The sequence below is a fragment of the Procambarus clarkii genome, chromosome 48 (assembly GCF_040958095.1).
Source record: "Procambarus clarkii isolate CNS0578487 chromosome 48, FALCON_Pclarkii_2.0, whole genome shotgun sequence".
NCBI classification, from domain to species: domain Eukaryota; kingdom Metazoa; phylum Arthropoda; class Malacostraca; order Decapoda; family Cambaridae; genus Procambarus; species Procambarus clarkii.
In genome coordinates, this window is record NC_091197.1 from 7411563 (window position 1) to 7427341 (window position 15779).

The window sequence follows — 15779 nt, forward strand, 5'->3', positions numbered from 1 at the left end:
CAGTTTTCTATATACTAATAATAAATATATACATTTAAACAATTTTAAATACTTCACCTACCTAATTTCAATATAACAAAACATGGTAGTAAAATTAATTCACCTATATTTGTAAATGTATGCAAATGCTTGGCAGGTAATTATGTAGACTGTGTACATTAGTTAACTAAAAAAAATAGTTTGAGAAGCTATTGTTTGGTCTTGTTTGCCACGTAGCCTCAAAATGACCCAAATCAATTTCATGCAGCAGTAAGTCTTCCTGATAAAATATTATATTTAACACATGACTTTATTGATGTTTCAAGCTTCATTCACTTCCCCTGCTCAAAGAGGACTTCGAAAAATGAATCCATACCTAAAATCTAATACACATTGAAAGGGTTACGAAGAATGTTACCCTAAAGTACCCTAGTACCAACTCCTCAATTCTTAAGCATACAATTTCCTTTTTTTTTATTTAAATAATTAATGCAGTATCTGGTTTTCTTAGCTCTCATAATCATGCAACCTATAAACAAATACATTTTTCAATGCATTATCAAATGACTAAGCAAAGATACTTTCAAGACAGTGATAATAGTCATGCCATTACTAGGCTCTTGTCTCTATCACTTCAAAATAACTTTGAATCTGCATTATATCCCTAAAAGTTCTTTCCAGTTTTATCTAATTTAGTACCCTGCAGTATTTAAATACCCAAACAAACCATCTACCAAGCAAATTAACAATTGTATTCTCTTCAGCAGCATGCTATGGCAAATTACCGACAAGTATAACAAGAAAGATTTACATTATATCACTCTTCCGCTATGTTAAATTATCCCCCAGAGTACTAATGTAGTTCTCTCAATTTCCCATGGAGTATAGAATGTATTAATGTCAATGTCTCACCCTACAACCTATGTAGTATTGCCCTCTTCCACTATCAAACATAGTCAAGTCCTGCAATCTTTTTTTATTATACTCTATTGAACAGTATTTCTTCAAAGGCTCTAAGAATGGAAAAAGTAATGGGTAAAAAAATTAATTATTTGTTTTATAAAGACACAAAAGATGCACCACATGGATGATTCTTACCAATATATGAGAATACAAGTCATTTTTTTTTTTTTTTAATTCCGAGTGTGCCCTCTCCATAGTGCACTCGTGGACACACATTTTTTAGATAAGCTTCATTACCTACATAACCTTCCACACTAAGCGTTGGGTAACAATGTGAACACTTCTGAACATCGCTTTACAATAAACCTATCCACTCAAATAATACATCGTAGTTTGATACCAAAATCCCCCAATAGATAAAATACTATGAATCATAGCAGCTCATAAAACAACCATGTTTTTTCATGCATGGTTGGGTAGGTTTGCACAAGTTTTGGGGCAGCTCAAGAAGATGAGCTGAAACAATACCCATACTCCTCTGATTAACAAGCAGCCAAGAGAAGTGCACCAAACCCTTAATAAAACATTGTGAAGATTTCATTATTTACACGTATGTACCCTGCTCCTTCTATAATTAAGATAACGTGAAGAATAATGGTTCCTCAAAGAAAATATAACAGAAGAGGGTATGAAAGATATAAAGGAAAAAACCAGCGTTGAATGTAATGAAACGCCATTTTCTGGCGAGTCCCAGAGGCTCCACGGAGCTATCCAGGCCGATATGATTATCCCTAACTTTGGCACCAGTCAATGTCGGTGGAGTTTTAGGCTAACTGGGGACCACGAGCCAGAACCTGGCCCCCCTCAGAGAGGCATGAGGAGCAATGGCCTATAGAAATGCACATGTGATTTTGGAGCATTCTATATCTGCCATCAACCAGGACAGGCACCCAGTGCCCCAAAACAAACCCCTATTCTGGTTAAAAACGATGAAAATAGACAAATGAGTAGACAGAACTCCAAATGAAAACGAGCAAACAAACATGACGTCACACGAGCCGTGCCTCATGTCTGTGCAGCTCCCCCTCCCCGGAGGAGGGAAGGGGGAGCCCCAGACCCCACACCGGCGATCCACACCTCAGTTCTGAGGCTGGATGTCAAAAAACGCGAAAACTGCCGACCAGAGGGAGGGAGGGTTGCCAGGAAGCCTCCGGGACTCGCCCAAAAAATGACGTCTCATTACACTCGACGCTGGTTTTCTGGGGAAGCCCCTTCGGCTCCCGGGAGCTACTTCACCAGAGAAAAATGAAATAAAGGGGACTTACCCGGGAGGCGATCGGTGTTCACATCTCAATTCGAAGTCGAGACAACCAGCTGCAACCATCGACCCAAAGCGACACAGGCCCGACTAGGCCCAGAAACATTAACAAGGTAGCATGCAGCCAGGACCCTGTTCAACCGCCAAAAACCCCATGCCCGAATGTCAGCCCAGGACATGCTACCAAAGATGGCAGCAAGAGCAGCAAACAGACAAACATCATGGTCACGGGGATAGACCGCAGGCTGGCTAGACTTAATAACCCTACGGACGACCTGAGAGACCCGTACCCGCGAACAGGGAAGAAGGGAAACCGGATCAATCCAAAGTGCATCCCCAGACACAGAAGCTGTGGCCCGCAAAAAATGGCGGAGGGCCACAACCAGACAACATATGATGCACCCCTGGCCTGACCAACTAAGCATCAACAACCCAACCACCCCTCCGGAAAGCAGCAGTCTCATTCTTCGCCAGGAAAAAAAAAAAAAAAAGACTGTTGCAGGCGAACAAACAGACCACCACGACTAAAAGAGCAGAAACCCCTGTGCCGGAGAAGAGCATGAAGCTCCACAACCTGACCCCCCAGAGGCCAATGCCAATAGGAAAAGAGCCTTAGAGGAACAATCCTGAACTGAAGGGAAAACAACAAACCCAGGAGAAGACAGAAACGAGAGCAGTCCATTCAAAAGACCAGTACGGCTCAGGTGGCACACGAGCAAGCCGGAGGGAAACAACGCCCGAAACAGCTCACGCCATGGTGCAGAAGAAACATCAAAACCGAAAGCAAACGGAGCGGTTCTGCCAGCGCTGCACGAGACAAGGCGACAATATGTGCCAAGCCAACAGCCCCAAACCTCCGTGAGAGAAGGACAGGACCACGTCAACAAAAAGCGCAGGATACCTACAAAGAGACAAAAAGAAAAGTAAGGACCGCCAAGCAAAACCCCATACTGCTGCCAAGCCGAAGCACACAGGTGGGACACCATCAACGAAGCCACCTGATCACCGAACAGATGGTGAGAGACTTGAGTCAAAAGTACCAGACTAGAAGACTCGAGGAGAAGACGGAACCAACCCCTTAATGGATCGGACCGACAATTAGAAAAGAGGTAGAGCCGAGGGAAAATCCCTGGGTTTGGACACTGAACAAGCAGCCCCCGAAACCAAGGCTGCAAGGAACCAGAAGGAACGTCCCCAGGGAACTAGGAATCCGGCAAAGGAACAAGGAAAAGGCCGTAGCCATGGCCGTAACCCGAGCACCCCCGTCCCAACGAAAAGGAACTGTAGGGTGGGAGTGGTTGATGGAACCTACAGCCACCAGCAGACATTGCAACACAGAAGCTGGTAGTGACATGCAAGAAGATGAAAGAACTGTTCTATAACTGAACAGTGGGGCTGTCCAATCGCAGGGAACGAACATACACACACAGTGCAACCTAGCACACTAGTATAGCCAATAAGCACATACTAACATACTAAAAGACAACAATGTGTAGTATAGAGGAAGGAAATAAATATGCATAACAGAAACATGCAATGAAAAGACCCTAAATACAGCCCAAGCACAGGTAGCTAGGGACAAGAGAGTATAATCAAGATGATGAACGAAGAAGATCGAGGAAGCAAGTGGTAATATAATTTACTCGATTAGTAATCATACACACATACCCTCCAATGTACTGTATATATAAGAGTGCAGCCAGGCACTGAATGACAGACAAGGAAGGAGTGTCCAGAAAGCAATGACTGAGTCAATGAGTGAGTGACCAGATAGCATTGACCGAGTCAAGGGAGGAACATCCAGAGAGCAAAGACTGAGGCAAGGAAGGAGCATCCAGATAGGATTGATAGAAGCACATAGTAAAGTCACGTTAAGATGCACGCAAAGTGGCCAATCAACACACTACAAATAACACCCAACACTCATCCAAAAAACCGAGAACCAACGCCTGGCTGACAGTATCACCAGATCATATACCCTCACCTGTAGAGCATAGACACTATTGTGTCACGACACAGCTGAGTCATGTAATAATCCGGGAGCATCGCTAGTGGATTATGTACAGAGTTGTGTGAACAGTAGGAGATGATGAGGCATAGCGTAAGGTGGAGGCGTCGCCACTCCTAGCCACCCCACACCCGTAAGCAGCGAAAATACTGTAACTAGGTGGTTTTCCCCCATAGATAAAATCCAGAACTCCCATAGTATCCAGGGGACCTATGACTGGAGAGAAGATGAGCAAGAGCAGCATATAACCCGCGAGAAGGACGCGGAACACCAACACATGTTAACACCACCCAGAAACAAAGCAATCAAAATGGCGCATGCACCCGAGTATCGAGCTGTACCACCCGTCTTTTGGGGAGGGCGCCTACAAAGTGTATTGAACGATTAATAGTAATGTCGAGACAGTATGGAGAGAAGATGTAATTATAAAATAATTAGACATAGGATCGAAAAATGATAAGAATACGGAAGAGGACCAACGAGTCCAAGGGACTGGAGAGAAATCTCACCGGCAGACGACAAACATTCCAATAATATGGGAAGTATCGAATATCTTCCTGAACCTTCGAGACCCTTGAGAAGCAAGCACAAAAGCTCACATGGGCCCAGTGGCATCCGTGACCAATGGTCATGCAGGATCCCAATACGAGGCGAACATGATGCGACATGACATAGAAGAATACATGTCCTAGATAAAATGGGAGAGAGCAGTAAAAGCACCCACAAGAAGGACAGAACCGACGGACCCGAAGAGAGGGGCCGATGCCCAAGCCAACTCGTACTCAGAGGGGAAAAGGAAAACCCCCACTCCTCTTAACTGTAAGCCCCGCTCAGAGGGTTGGAAGACCCAGGAAGGGTCCAACGGGGCCCAAGGCCCCCCCAAGTCAGCTCCTCCCCAACCCCAGGAACTTACAAGTCAGGCCCCGGTGGCGAATCATCCTACAAAGCCCCAGCCTCACAAGAAAAGGCCGGGGCGGCTGAAAGAGCAGGAAGAGAGCAGGCCCACTGGTCAGATCCCGGAGCAACGGCTGGAGGAACAGACTCGAATGCCTTTGTCGCCACCCCGGAAGAGGCAACCCCGAAACCGCAAAAATCTCAGAGACCTCAAAACCCTGCCCGACCCCGAAGCCCTCAGACACTTAGGAACCGGAATTGGTGGGTGGGGGGGGGGGGGGGGGGGGGGGTTGGAAGGACTGAATGAACCACAGCAGAGAAAGAACAAGGAGGCACAGACTGACCCAAGGCCAAAGTGAACAACACCCGCAAGTCCGGGTCCCTTTAAGTAAAACGTGGCAACCTCAAGGCATCCGAGGAAGCAACCAACCTTGCACGTTGCAACAACCTAAACCTATCCTGCAACGCGAGAGACGCCTGCTACCAAATAATGTCATCAGGAGAAAGGGTGAATTGAGTCAAACAAGCAACAACCCCCCCCTTCCAACATTTATGTGAATGTTAATCTAAACTATTGTTTGATTTATCCCTATTTGTCTTCAAATTTGACTTAATTCAAGGACAAAGATGACTACATGGTTCCTGGACACAACTTATCCAGAATCGAGTTTCTAGTTTCTAGCATGATCCAAAGTATTGTAGTTAATAGTAGTAGTAATTAGAGCAAGCAGGGTGAATAACTTCTGCTATAAGACAATAAGAGCAAACTGATGTGGCTGATAGTGGTGGTAAGAAAAGGAAGAGATCACACGACCCGCATATGATTCCAACCATTTTGCACTTTGTGGCATGGCAAGTCAGGGTCTATTCCTGTGATAATATTGATAATGCATAATTTAGGTGTATCCATATTACACAATGTCAACTACAAATGCAGGTAATGTGAACAAATCACATACAAATGCAGGTAATGTGGTTGATGAAGGCTTCATCAAACAAAAAATTCAAAAGAAAGCATTCTGTGATGACTTAAGATGACGAAAGAAGAACAAATTTAAGAGGACACAACTCGAGACAAAAAAACTAGCTGGTGCCATAGAGAAGTCAGTGAGCATAGTCGAAACAAAATTTTATGTTTAATGAAAAAAATTTCAGGATGACAAACTGCTTTTATGGACAACAGGTTTTTTGGTTGAACCCTGTCCAACATGTGGTAATCTGTATTTTTATTTCATGAAGCCTGTAAGCATAAAGTTAAAGAAAACAAATTTAGAGAACCCACTGCTAGTAGTAGAGCTGAAAATTGGTTACAATGTTTACACTAATGTGGTATGTAACATTTAGTGTATTTATCAGGAAGGAGCATTGTAAAAGGTGACAGTACATGAAAGTAGCATATAACCATTCCTACACTTCTTACTGCAATCCAGGCATTTGCCAAACCATTAATATAACCAGATTAAAGTTAACAAGTTAAGTAGTTTATTGCCTACCTGTTGAATTTCAGCAGAAACACGCTTATTAGACACTTTACGGAAGAGAGACGTCTTGCGTCGCTTGTCAGAGTCCTTCTTTGTCCTCCTGTGTTTGGCAGGTAAGCGTTTAGCCAGTTTTGATGCCCCAGGGTTCCTTTTTCGGCCACCTACAATAAGTAATTTAAAGTGAATGACTGTGACTAGTTAAATTGTCAATACTGTAAAAAGAGACGCAAATTTAATGTGGCCAGTCTCGCTACATACCAATATGTGTACATTGAAAGTTTAAACTCATTAAAGTGAAAAATTGCTATATTTGTAGTTCACTTTTTCAAACTCATGCTTACAGCAAACCAACTTTTGAAAAATTGTAATGTGTAGACTATAATTAAATGTGGACTCATTTGATATACTTTCACCACTACTGTACTATTAAATTTCCCTTGAAATAGTAGCAATGTTATAAGGCATATATGATCAAATAACAAGCAAATACACTACATGCAATGTAGTAAGGATACATGTAAAATATGTATCCAGACAACACAATGGACATGTCATGCAGATGATGAGTCAATAACGTGCATGAAGATATGATAACCAAACCTCACATCAGAAGATGGAGAAACGACGACGTTTCAGTCCGTCCTGGACCATTATCAAGTCATTATCACATACAACTTGATAATGGTCCATGACGGACCGAAATGTCGTCATTTCTCCACCTTCTTATGTGTGGTTTATTCATCATGGATATGTCATGTTGCACTTGACCTCAACACGCATCATTGTACAACACAGACTACTGAACGAGTAGTTAAGTTGGGAATGGTGTACGAGCTGTTCCTTGGTATTACCAAGAGCGGTTCCTTGGTGCCTGTATTATTAAAGAACATTTCTTCCTGCTTCAGAGCTCTTCCTAATCTGCCTTCTGATGATGACACTTACTTGGTTTTATTACCAGGTGTTCAAGATGGCTGTGGTGTATAGTAATCAACTTACAATGCATAATACAATCTATGTATTACTGTATTTGAATTTAGTTTTACAATTTTTTTCAACTAAATTCCAATGTAGATCTGCATTGTTATATTCTAATCTGCTATTTTATTTGCTCAAAATTATCTAGAAATGAACTCCTTTGTACAGTACTTTTTACAAAGTTCTGATTTCAATTAATGCTAAAAATAGAAAATAAAATACTGTATACAAAGCATGATCAAGACTTGAACACTACGTCAAGTAAACAACACTATTGTGTACTGGTGAAATAACTGGTGACCTGATCAAGTTAATTGCTTTCCCTTTCTTCCAGTACTACAATAGTATCTTAAAGGTTCCTCTTTACTCTTGAGAATTCTCATACCAAGTGGGTAGATGCATAATACTCTACAGGCAATTCAACTCCTTCAAAGACTTAAGACGCCCAGAAAATTGGATTTATATAACCGTATACCTTGCGGTGATTCCGAGAGTCAAGGTCCCCACGGCCCTGTCTCTGACCAGGTCTCCTAGTTAATGTATACAGTATAAATATAATGTGTACACATTACTTCAGTTAATGCATATGTTAAACATTGTAATTTTGCAATAGGAAATAATACTGTGAAAAAATTAAGTTCTATACTTGGCAAGCATATGCAAAATGAAAAGGTAATTAACATAAGGAAGAAAACAAGTTATATAAATATTACATGCAAAATAAATATTAGCATAAAAGCTGCTTTTATCTGGAGGACAATGTTGAGCTGGAGAAAACACAGCATGAACACCTGGCAAGTAAGTATTTTTCATTGGTTTTGTACCACAGATGTTGTCATTTAAAGGTACCCTGTTATTTTTTTTGGCTACAGATGTTATTTACACCACTGCAGGTGTAACCAAATTATCATCAGAACAGAAAGAAGTAACTTCATACTTTCCATAATAATTTTTTCCCCAAGAGGTATCGTGTTTCATTAATTAATCCAAATATACAACGCTACAAAATTCCATTCAGATAACCTTGTCAAACTATCCAATAAAAAATTATGGCATGTTACAATGCCTTTGTATTAAGCATAGATTAGATTATAATTTAGTAACATGTACAGTAGTCTAAACATTTCCTCCAGGAATTTACTGATCAACTGGATTGTAATGCCTACATCAGAGTGACCTACCTGCACAGACAGCCTACTAATGAAGTGGCCAAACAAAAGACTGTGCCCCCCCAGAATCAACACTAGATAATACTGGTCGTACCTGCCCTAATAGAAGTCTGGTCAAGTGGCATTGATCGCAGAGATACATGATCTGTAGAGCTCATCAGCAGAGTGACAACCTGAGTGTGGAACATGCCCTGGATTGGCTCCCCGTTAATGTGAGTAATCAAGTCTCCGGGGCGCAGACCCGCTTCAAACGCTGGACTACGTTGGTCAACATCCTGTACGAGGAAAGAAAAATGTTCATATGCAGACGATGAGTTACAATAACATGGTTGAATATATGACAACCAAACCACACACTAGAAGATTATCACAGTCGACTTGATAATGGTCCAGGACAGACCGAATCATCGTCGTTTCTTCATCTTCTCGCGTGTGGTTTGGTCTTCAAATATGTTCGTGTAATTTATCACGTGTCTCATTAATATATCAGCATTAATAAGGATATACTGTATACATGTATGTGATGGAGAGATTGACGATAGATAAATCTAAATTGATCACATGCCTGTAGAGAGTTGCATGTTAATGTCTTAATATGACAAAAGCATCAAGATAATTATCTGTAGAATTACCAGGTAAACAAAATTACTATACAAGATAAAACTGGTAAATGGATAATGACTAAATGACTTTCGAGGTAAAAGGATTGAGAATTTCAGAGAAAGTTGGTAATGATTACAAAAAGCAAGTTAGGAGACCTTCATATAATTAAAATATGTTTCTCGCCCATGAATTTCTCCCTCTCTGAATTAACATGTCCCCATTATTACAAAATGTATTCTCTCCAAGTGCCTAACTATTTTTTCCCCCCAATTACTTTTTCCACACTTTGCAGGAAATCTGTGTTAGTGCCACTGATATTTAATTCATTGCTTCTTGTTAGTCTCCTTGAATATTAGCACTACTGTCGCCTTTTTCCAGATTTCTTGGAACTCGACAGTCCCTATTACTGTACTGGTATATTGAAAGCTTTATTTAGTTGTTATGACTGAACCACACATCAAAAAGTGAAGAAAGAACAACATTTCGGTCTGTCTTGGACAAGTATCAAGTTGTGTGAAAGAAGAGGAAGGTAAAGGCATGGTAAAAAGGTAAAGGTAAAAAAGGTAAGAAGGTAAAAATATGGTAAGAGATTGAGGTAAGAAGCAAGTAAGAGAAAGGTAAGGTCTATGTAGTTCATAGCACAATCCCTGCCACCTCCTTCAGTAGCCACAGTGATACCTGGTCTTATCCTACTGCTATATAAACATTTTGTTCCTCCAGGTTTCTTTATCTATTTTTCAGTGACTAAGTTGTCAAGTGTATTTTATGTTCATTTCTTTTTTTGGACTTCAGTTTAACTCTGTTTATAAGACCTTGTAAAACTTCTGTAGTTCCTCACACACACTTCCTTGTCACTCCCCACGAGTATGTCTTTGCATTCCTTAGTCCTACTACGTCTCTCACATTTTCTCTATATTGTATGTGATAATGTTGGCCCTTTGTTGCAGATGTTGCTTCTGCTGCAGCTGGTTGATACCTGGTTGATTGGTTGGCACCAATCAATTAGCAACACCAGCGTCAATGGCGCCAATCACCGCCATCATTGGCAACACCAGCTGTTGCCACTGGTGGAGGTGAAGAAACAATGGCAGAATTAGGAAGGAAGGAAGGCAGGAGGAAGCAGGTGTTGGCAAGATAGTCTGCTCTCTTCCACTCAGCTTCATGACCACACCTTCGAGTGGTTGACAAATGGAATGCATTAGGAAGTGATGTGGTGGAGGCTGACTCCATACACAGTTTCAAGTGTAGATATGATAGAGCCCAGTAGGCTCAGGAACCTGTACACCAGTTGATTGACAGTTGAGAGGCAGGACCAAAGAGCCAGAGCTCAATCCCCGCAAGCACAAATAGGCGAGTACAAATAGGTGAGTACACCTAGCCCATAAATCTAACAAAAGCAACTTTGTATTTAAATTTTTGCTATGGTTTTCTTCTTGACTTTCAAAGGCATGCAATTATTCACAGAAATACAGCTTTTTTTTATCCTATCCAAAATGTTTGTTAAGTGCACTATGGCATACTTCCCCGAACACCCTCTCTCACTGGCAGGAGTGATGATGCAAGTGACATTGTGAATGGCAAGGTAATTTTGTATACATTTAAAGCTTTTGTATATTGCTGCCATACCTTCTCTGGGTTGATTGATGAGCCAATCGTATGAAAGTGGGAAAAGTTTTCGTAACCTTACAATAATGGAAAGCTAATCTTGAGCACTTATTATTTACACAGCAATATGATTGAATTAATATGCCAGTATGTATATGTACTCACCATTACTAAGTGATGCACAGTATAATAGTCAGAGTCCCCAAAGTAAACCCTAATGGCTCGGATGGTGAAGCCAAAGCCTTGCGGGCCTCGGCGGATAATTGTAGGAGGTTTAAGGGAGTTGACAAGAGGGGAAATTTCCCTGGAAGGAGAAGCATCACGAGATGAGGCAGTACTCGACCCTCCTGGAGACTGTATGGGCTGAGGCATGCTATCTTCTGAAAACACCAAAAGGCTGTTGAAGACTCATGAAAGCTGGAGAACACAATTAATACTAAACTAACTGTCTTGTGCAAAAACTGTCATGAAATAAAATAAAGGCAAATCAGATAAATATCACTGAAAATAACTTTAGAATCATCAAAATGTGTAACCAAGAACATTCAAGTCAGGCAAAAGACCCTAGCAACAATAATAGCAACTACAGTACACTATTCACCACAACAACAATTTTTTAAAATACCTGTAGGAATCATTAAGGACAGCCCTGATGCTGAAGCGCTCTTGATCACTTGTCGCGTTCTGTGTTTAAATGCTGGTGACGCAGGTGGGACATTGACTCGAGGCATATATAATCGCTCCGAGGCCCCAGGTTTCTCATCAACTGGAGACAGCTCTCTTAAGCCTCCGCTCTCCATGCTGGGAAAGAGTAAACTGCCATGTCTGTTATCTACTATACTTATTAATAAATACTTATTTAAATTGGGTACCTCCAAGAGGTAAGATGATTCTGCAGTCTACTGGAGAGCAAATTGTGCAATCATGCAGGGTGACATCCTAAGTGTACCAGTGCAACAGACGACTTTCCAAACATATCTGCAGTTTCATACCGGTGTTGTAGAGCACTGAAAATCAGCAAGTTAATGTCAGCTGCAAGAGATCCAAATTCACTCTTAAAGCATTTACAGCCTTCATTGGCAACCCCAAATACTGGCAAGAAGCATCCTAGCATCCTGTGTACCATACTGGTTTGCTCATTTAGCTGCACATACCCCTCCTTCTATCAAATGGCAACAACACAATGCACCTTACCAAGTCTCATTAAATTATATCTGATAAGAAAAACTACCATATAGAAAGGTGAGTAAAAGGTAAGAGATTGGAAGGGGGGGGGTTCAATCAAGTGAGTCTGCTCAATGGAATGTTTCATGTACAGTCAATACACAATCTGCACAAGGGTTGGGTTCATGGAAAACCTTGTGCAGAGTGACTTCACATGAAGTGAACTTATTATTTAGGAAAAATAGATTGCAGAGATAAAAGATTCAAACCATGTAAAAATTTAAATAAAACACCTGTTTTTGTGTATACTAAATTACTGTATACTGTATATAACTTAGAGAAGGTGCTGGATGCTTGGGAGGAATAATTATATATGAATGTAATCATAAAGTATGGGAAAACAAAATGGTTATCAGGAGTTGCAAGGAAAAGATTATGGTGTCACTCCACCTGCACAACAGGAAAGAGAGGCAAGTGCCGAGGGGAAAGTGTGGAGAGTGAACATAATGGTGGAAAGATACACAATGCACAAAAACAACAACTGCACCAACCACAAAAACTCTTATCTAACTGAACCTGCCTTATAACACTTAAAAAATTTGCAATCATATTTCTAGCCAATTCATACACAGCCAAATATGCATTTGTACAATATGAATTTGGACATTAATACACACTTGTGTGCTGCAAACTTGCAGATCAAGCATCAACAGTATACTCATCATGCAAGTTACTCCCCACACTGTTAGTCAATAAAAATTAAGTATTATGGGTTCAATCAGAAAAAGGGTAATGAGGTAGAGAAAGAACAGGACAGTATCAAAAGACCGGGTGGGCTTCATTGGACTAAGAATGGGGGCAATATTGAAAAAGTAAAACATGTAAAGTAAAGCACTTAAGAGAACGACAAGAAATTTTTGAAAGTTACACAGTGCTTAACACACAACCAGCATACCTAGTCAAGTATACAAGAAAAGCACAAATTGGCAGAAAGCTGGAAGACTTCCTGCATAACTGGCAACTCATTTTCTGTGCGAGGAACAGATCAGGGTAACAGAACAGAGTTGGCACATAAGGCACAAAGAGCTGGGAACTAATACTGAACTGGCTACACAAAAGAGGCAAGAATCATGCGGGCTACAAAATTTACCAGTTTCCACATGATAGGAAAAAGCATCACAACTAAAGAGAGATTATTCCATAAGGTACTAGTCAAGATGCATGGCAAACAATGGGAATGTACTACAATTGGGTGTGTAAAAACTTCTCAAGGACTAAGTGAACCTCTTGCATACCGAATGGAGGGTATTACAGGACGGACAGACGAACGGACGGACCGACTGACCGCCCTCCCTCTTTCCCTCCCCACACCCATAACACCAACTGCGTATGGTTCTGTCCATATTTATATGTATAGTATGTCAAAAAACCAGCGCTGGATGTAATGAAACGCCATTTTCTGGTTGAGACCAGGAGGCTCCCCGGAGCTTATCCAGGTTGATATGGATATATTAGACTTTGGCATTAATCAGTGTGAATGGAGTTTTAAGGCCTACCAGGGACCATAAGGCAGAACCTGGCCCCCTCAGAGAATAATGAGGAGCAATGGCCTATAGAAATGCACGTGTGATTTGGAGCATTCTATGTCTACCAGTGACCGGGTCAGACACCCAGAAAGGTAAGCATCCCAAAGCACACCTCTATTCTGGTTGAAACTACAGTACTACTAAAAGGTACTGCTAAGTCTGTTAGCCCAAAAGCTAACAACGGGGAATGAGCTAAAAAACTGAATCCCTGCAACATGTACAAGCACATGGGCCTAGAGGAGAGTCACCAATATACCCTAGGTGGATTATCAACCAAACAAGACAGACCCCCTCCTGGCAAGAAAAATAAAAATAAATGAAAACCCCCGCAAAAGTATGTCACCTGAAGGAACAGGAAACAGACTGCCGCATTGGTAGACAAGCTGCACAGCACCTTGCGCCCCAACCAGCAACAACACTTCCTACCCAAGGCCAAACAAAGGGTGAGAAAACCCCAACTGGACCCAAGGGCAGGGTAAATGCAGAGCACCAAGACCCCCCTATGGAAGTGAAGTCCCCAAAGGTCCTATGAAAGGTAACCCTAGAGCCCAAAGGTAGTACTGACAGGGCACTCAGGGAAGGCAGCCCTAAGGGCATGCAGCCCAAGTACTCTAATTTCACCTGGCCACCACACCACAAACAGCAGGATACACCACTAAGACAAATACTGCCAAGAAATCAAGGCCAGAGTCAACGACCGCCCAAAGAGCGCATCAGCCTGCAAACTGGAGGTGTGAGTAGCAGGAACTGGGGGTTCTGGGCTCCCTCCTCCTCCTCCCCCCGGGTAGGGGGGAGGGGATGGGAGGGGAGAGGAGGGCTGCGCGGACAAGCGATGTGGTGGCGGTGTATGATGTTTGCTTGTTTCTTTGGGTTGGGGGAGTTCTTCCTCTGTTTGGTCTTCGGTTGCATTATCTTACCAAGTGGGGTCTGTTTTGTTATGCCTTCCTTTCTGGGTGCCTAACCCTGGTCGATGGCAGACATGGAATGCTCCCAATCACATGGGGTTACCATAGGCCATTGCTCCCTGTGCCTCTCTGAGAGGGGCCAGGTTCTGGCTCGTGGTCCCCAGTAGGCTGAACTCCAATTGACTGATGCCCCAGACTAATATTGCATATATCAGTCTGATAGCTCCAGGGAACCAGAGGGGCTCCCCACAGAAAAGCTACACAGTATTGATCTAAAAAATTGAACAAGGTTAGCTGTGGAGTATGATGCGACACCAAAAAAGAAATAAACAAATTTAAAGTTCATGAAGATAAGTTCTGATGGAAAAGAACTGAAAAAATTTCAGTCTTAAATTTTGAGGAGTTACATCGGCAGTCTATAAGGAAGTGTGGTCAATGCAAGTAGAATTTTTTTTATATTTATGGTTTTACACTAAAATCTGTTGAAATATTATTTCTGTACCATGTAAGCATGCAACAACAAGTGATCTGTAATTTTTTTTTGCAGGAAAACCACCCACAATTGACAACAGCATAAATTCAAATTATTAGAAAGTATATAATATTAAAATCTGGAAAAGTTCCAGAACTATACAGTTATTTCAGAATGTGTGCTGAAATAAATGCAATGAGATTAGAGCCCTAGAGTTAGATCTCGTACCACAGAAAACATTATTACTGTTAGGTCGGCAGTACTGTACCACCTCGCAGTGATCTCGTCCACAGTCTTCTTTACATTTTTGTATTTCATTTCATTTCTTTCGACCTATTTACACCATATGCATTTATTCATTCATACTAACCTAAAGTTCAGAAATACTTTAAGATTGGGTCTGTTATCTGCAATCTAAGTTGGCTTTAAATAAGAATGAGTGAGTTTAACAGTGGGCAAAGAAAATGTAAGGATCTAAATGTAAGATGGTGCAAAGAAAATGTAAGGATGGTGCAAGGTGAGCGAGACAGTACAGTGATGGTGCGTGCAAGGTGAGCGAGACGGTAAAGTGATGGTGCATGCAAGGTGAGCGAGACAGTACAGTGATGGTGCATGCAAGGCGAGACAGCAAAGTAATGGTGTGTGCAAGGCGAGTGAGACATTAACGAATTTTGGTGTTTGACCAGTTCAGACAAACATAAAAAATGGAAAGAAATA

General features: G+C 41.6%; 1 protein-coding gene across 3 annotated transcripts in view; it reads right to left on the reverse strand.

The window, feature by feature from the left end:
* Positions 1–11770, reverse strand: part of LOC138351029 (microtubule-associated serine/threonine-protein kinase 2-like) — a 29875-nt gene extending 18105 nt beyond the window's left edge. Inside the window, exons 1-4 of one of the 3 annotated variants that reach the window (XM_069302527.1) lie at positions 11561–11770; positions 11101–11312; positions 8822–9002; positions 6596–6744 (exon numbers count right to left, since the gene is read on the reverse strand). In XM_069302527.1, the coding sequence (XP_069158628.1) occupies positions 6596–6744; positions 8822–9002; positions 11101–11312; positions 11561–11735 (717 nt within the window). In that variant the 5' untranslated portion in view covers positions 11736–11770. Of the gene's footprint in view, positions 1–6595; positions 6745–8821; positions 9003–11100; positions 11316–11560 lie in introns of all 3 variants that reach the window. The other 2 variants (XM_069302526.1, XM_069302528.1) reach the window with 2 other exon arrangements.
* Positions 11771–15779: the final 4009 nt, after the last annotated feature.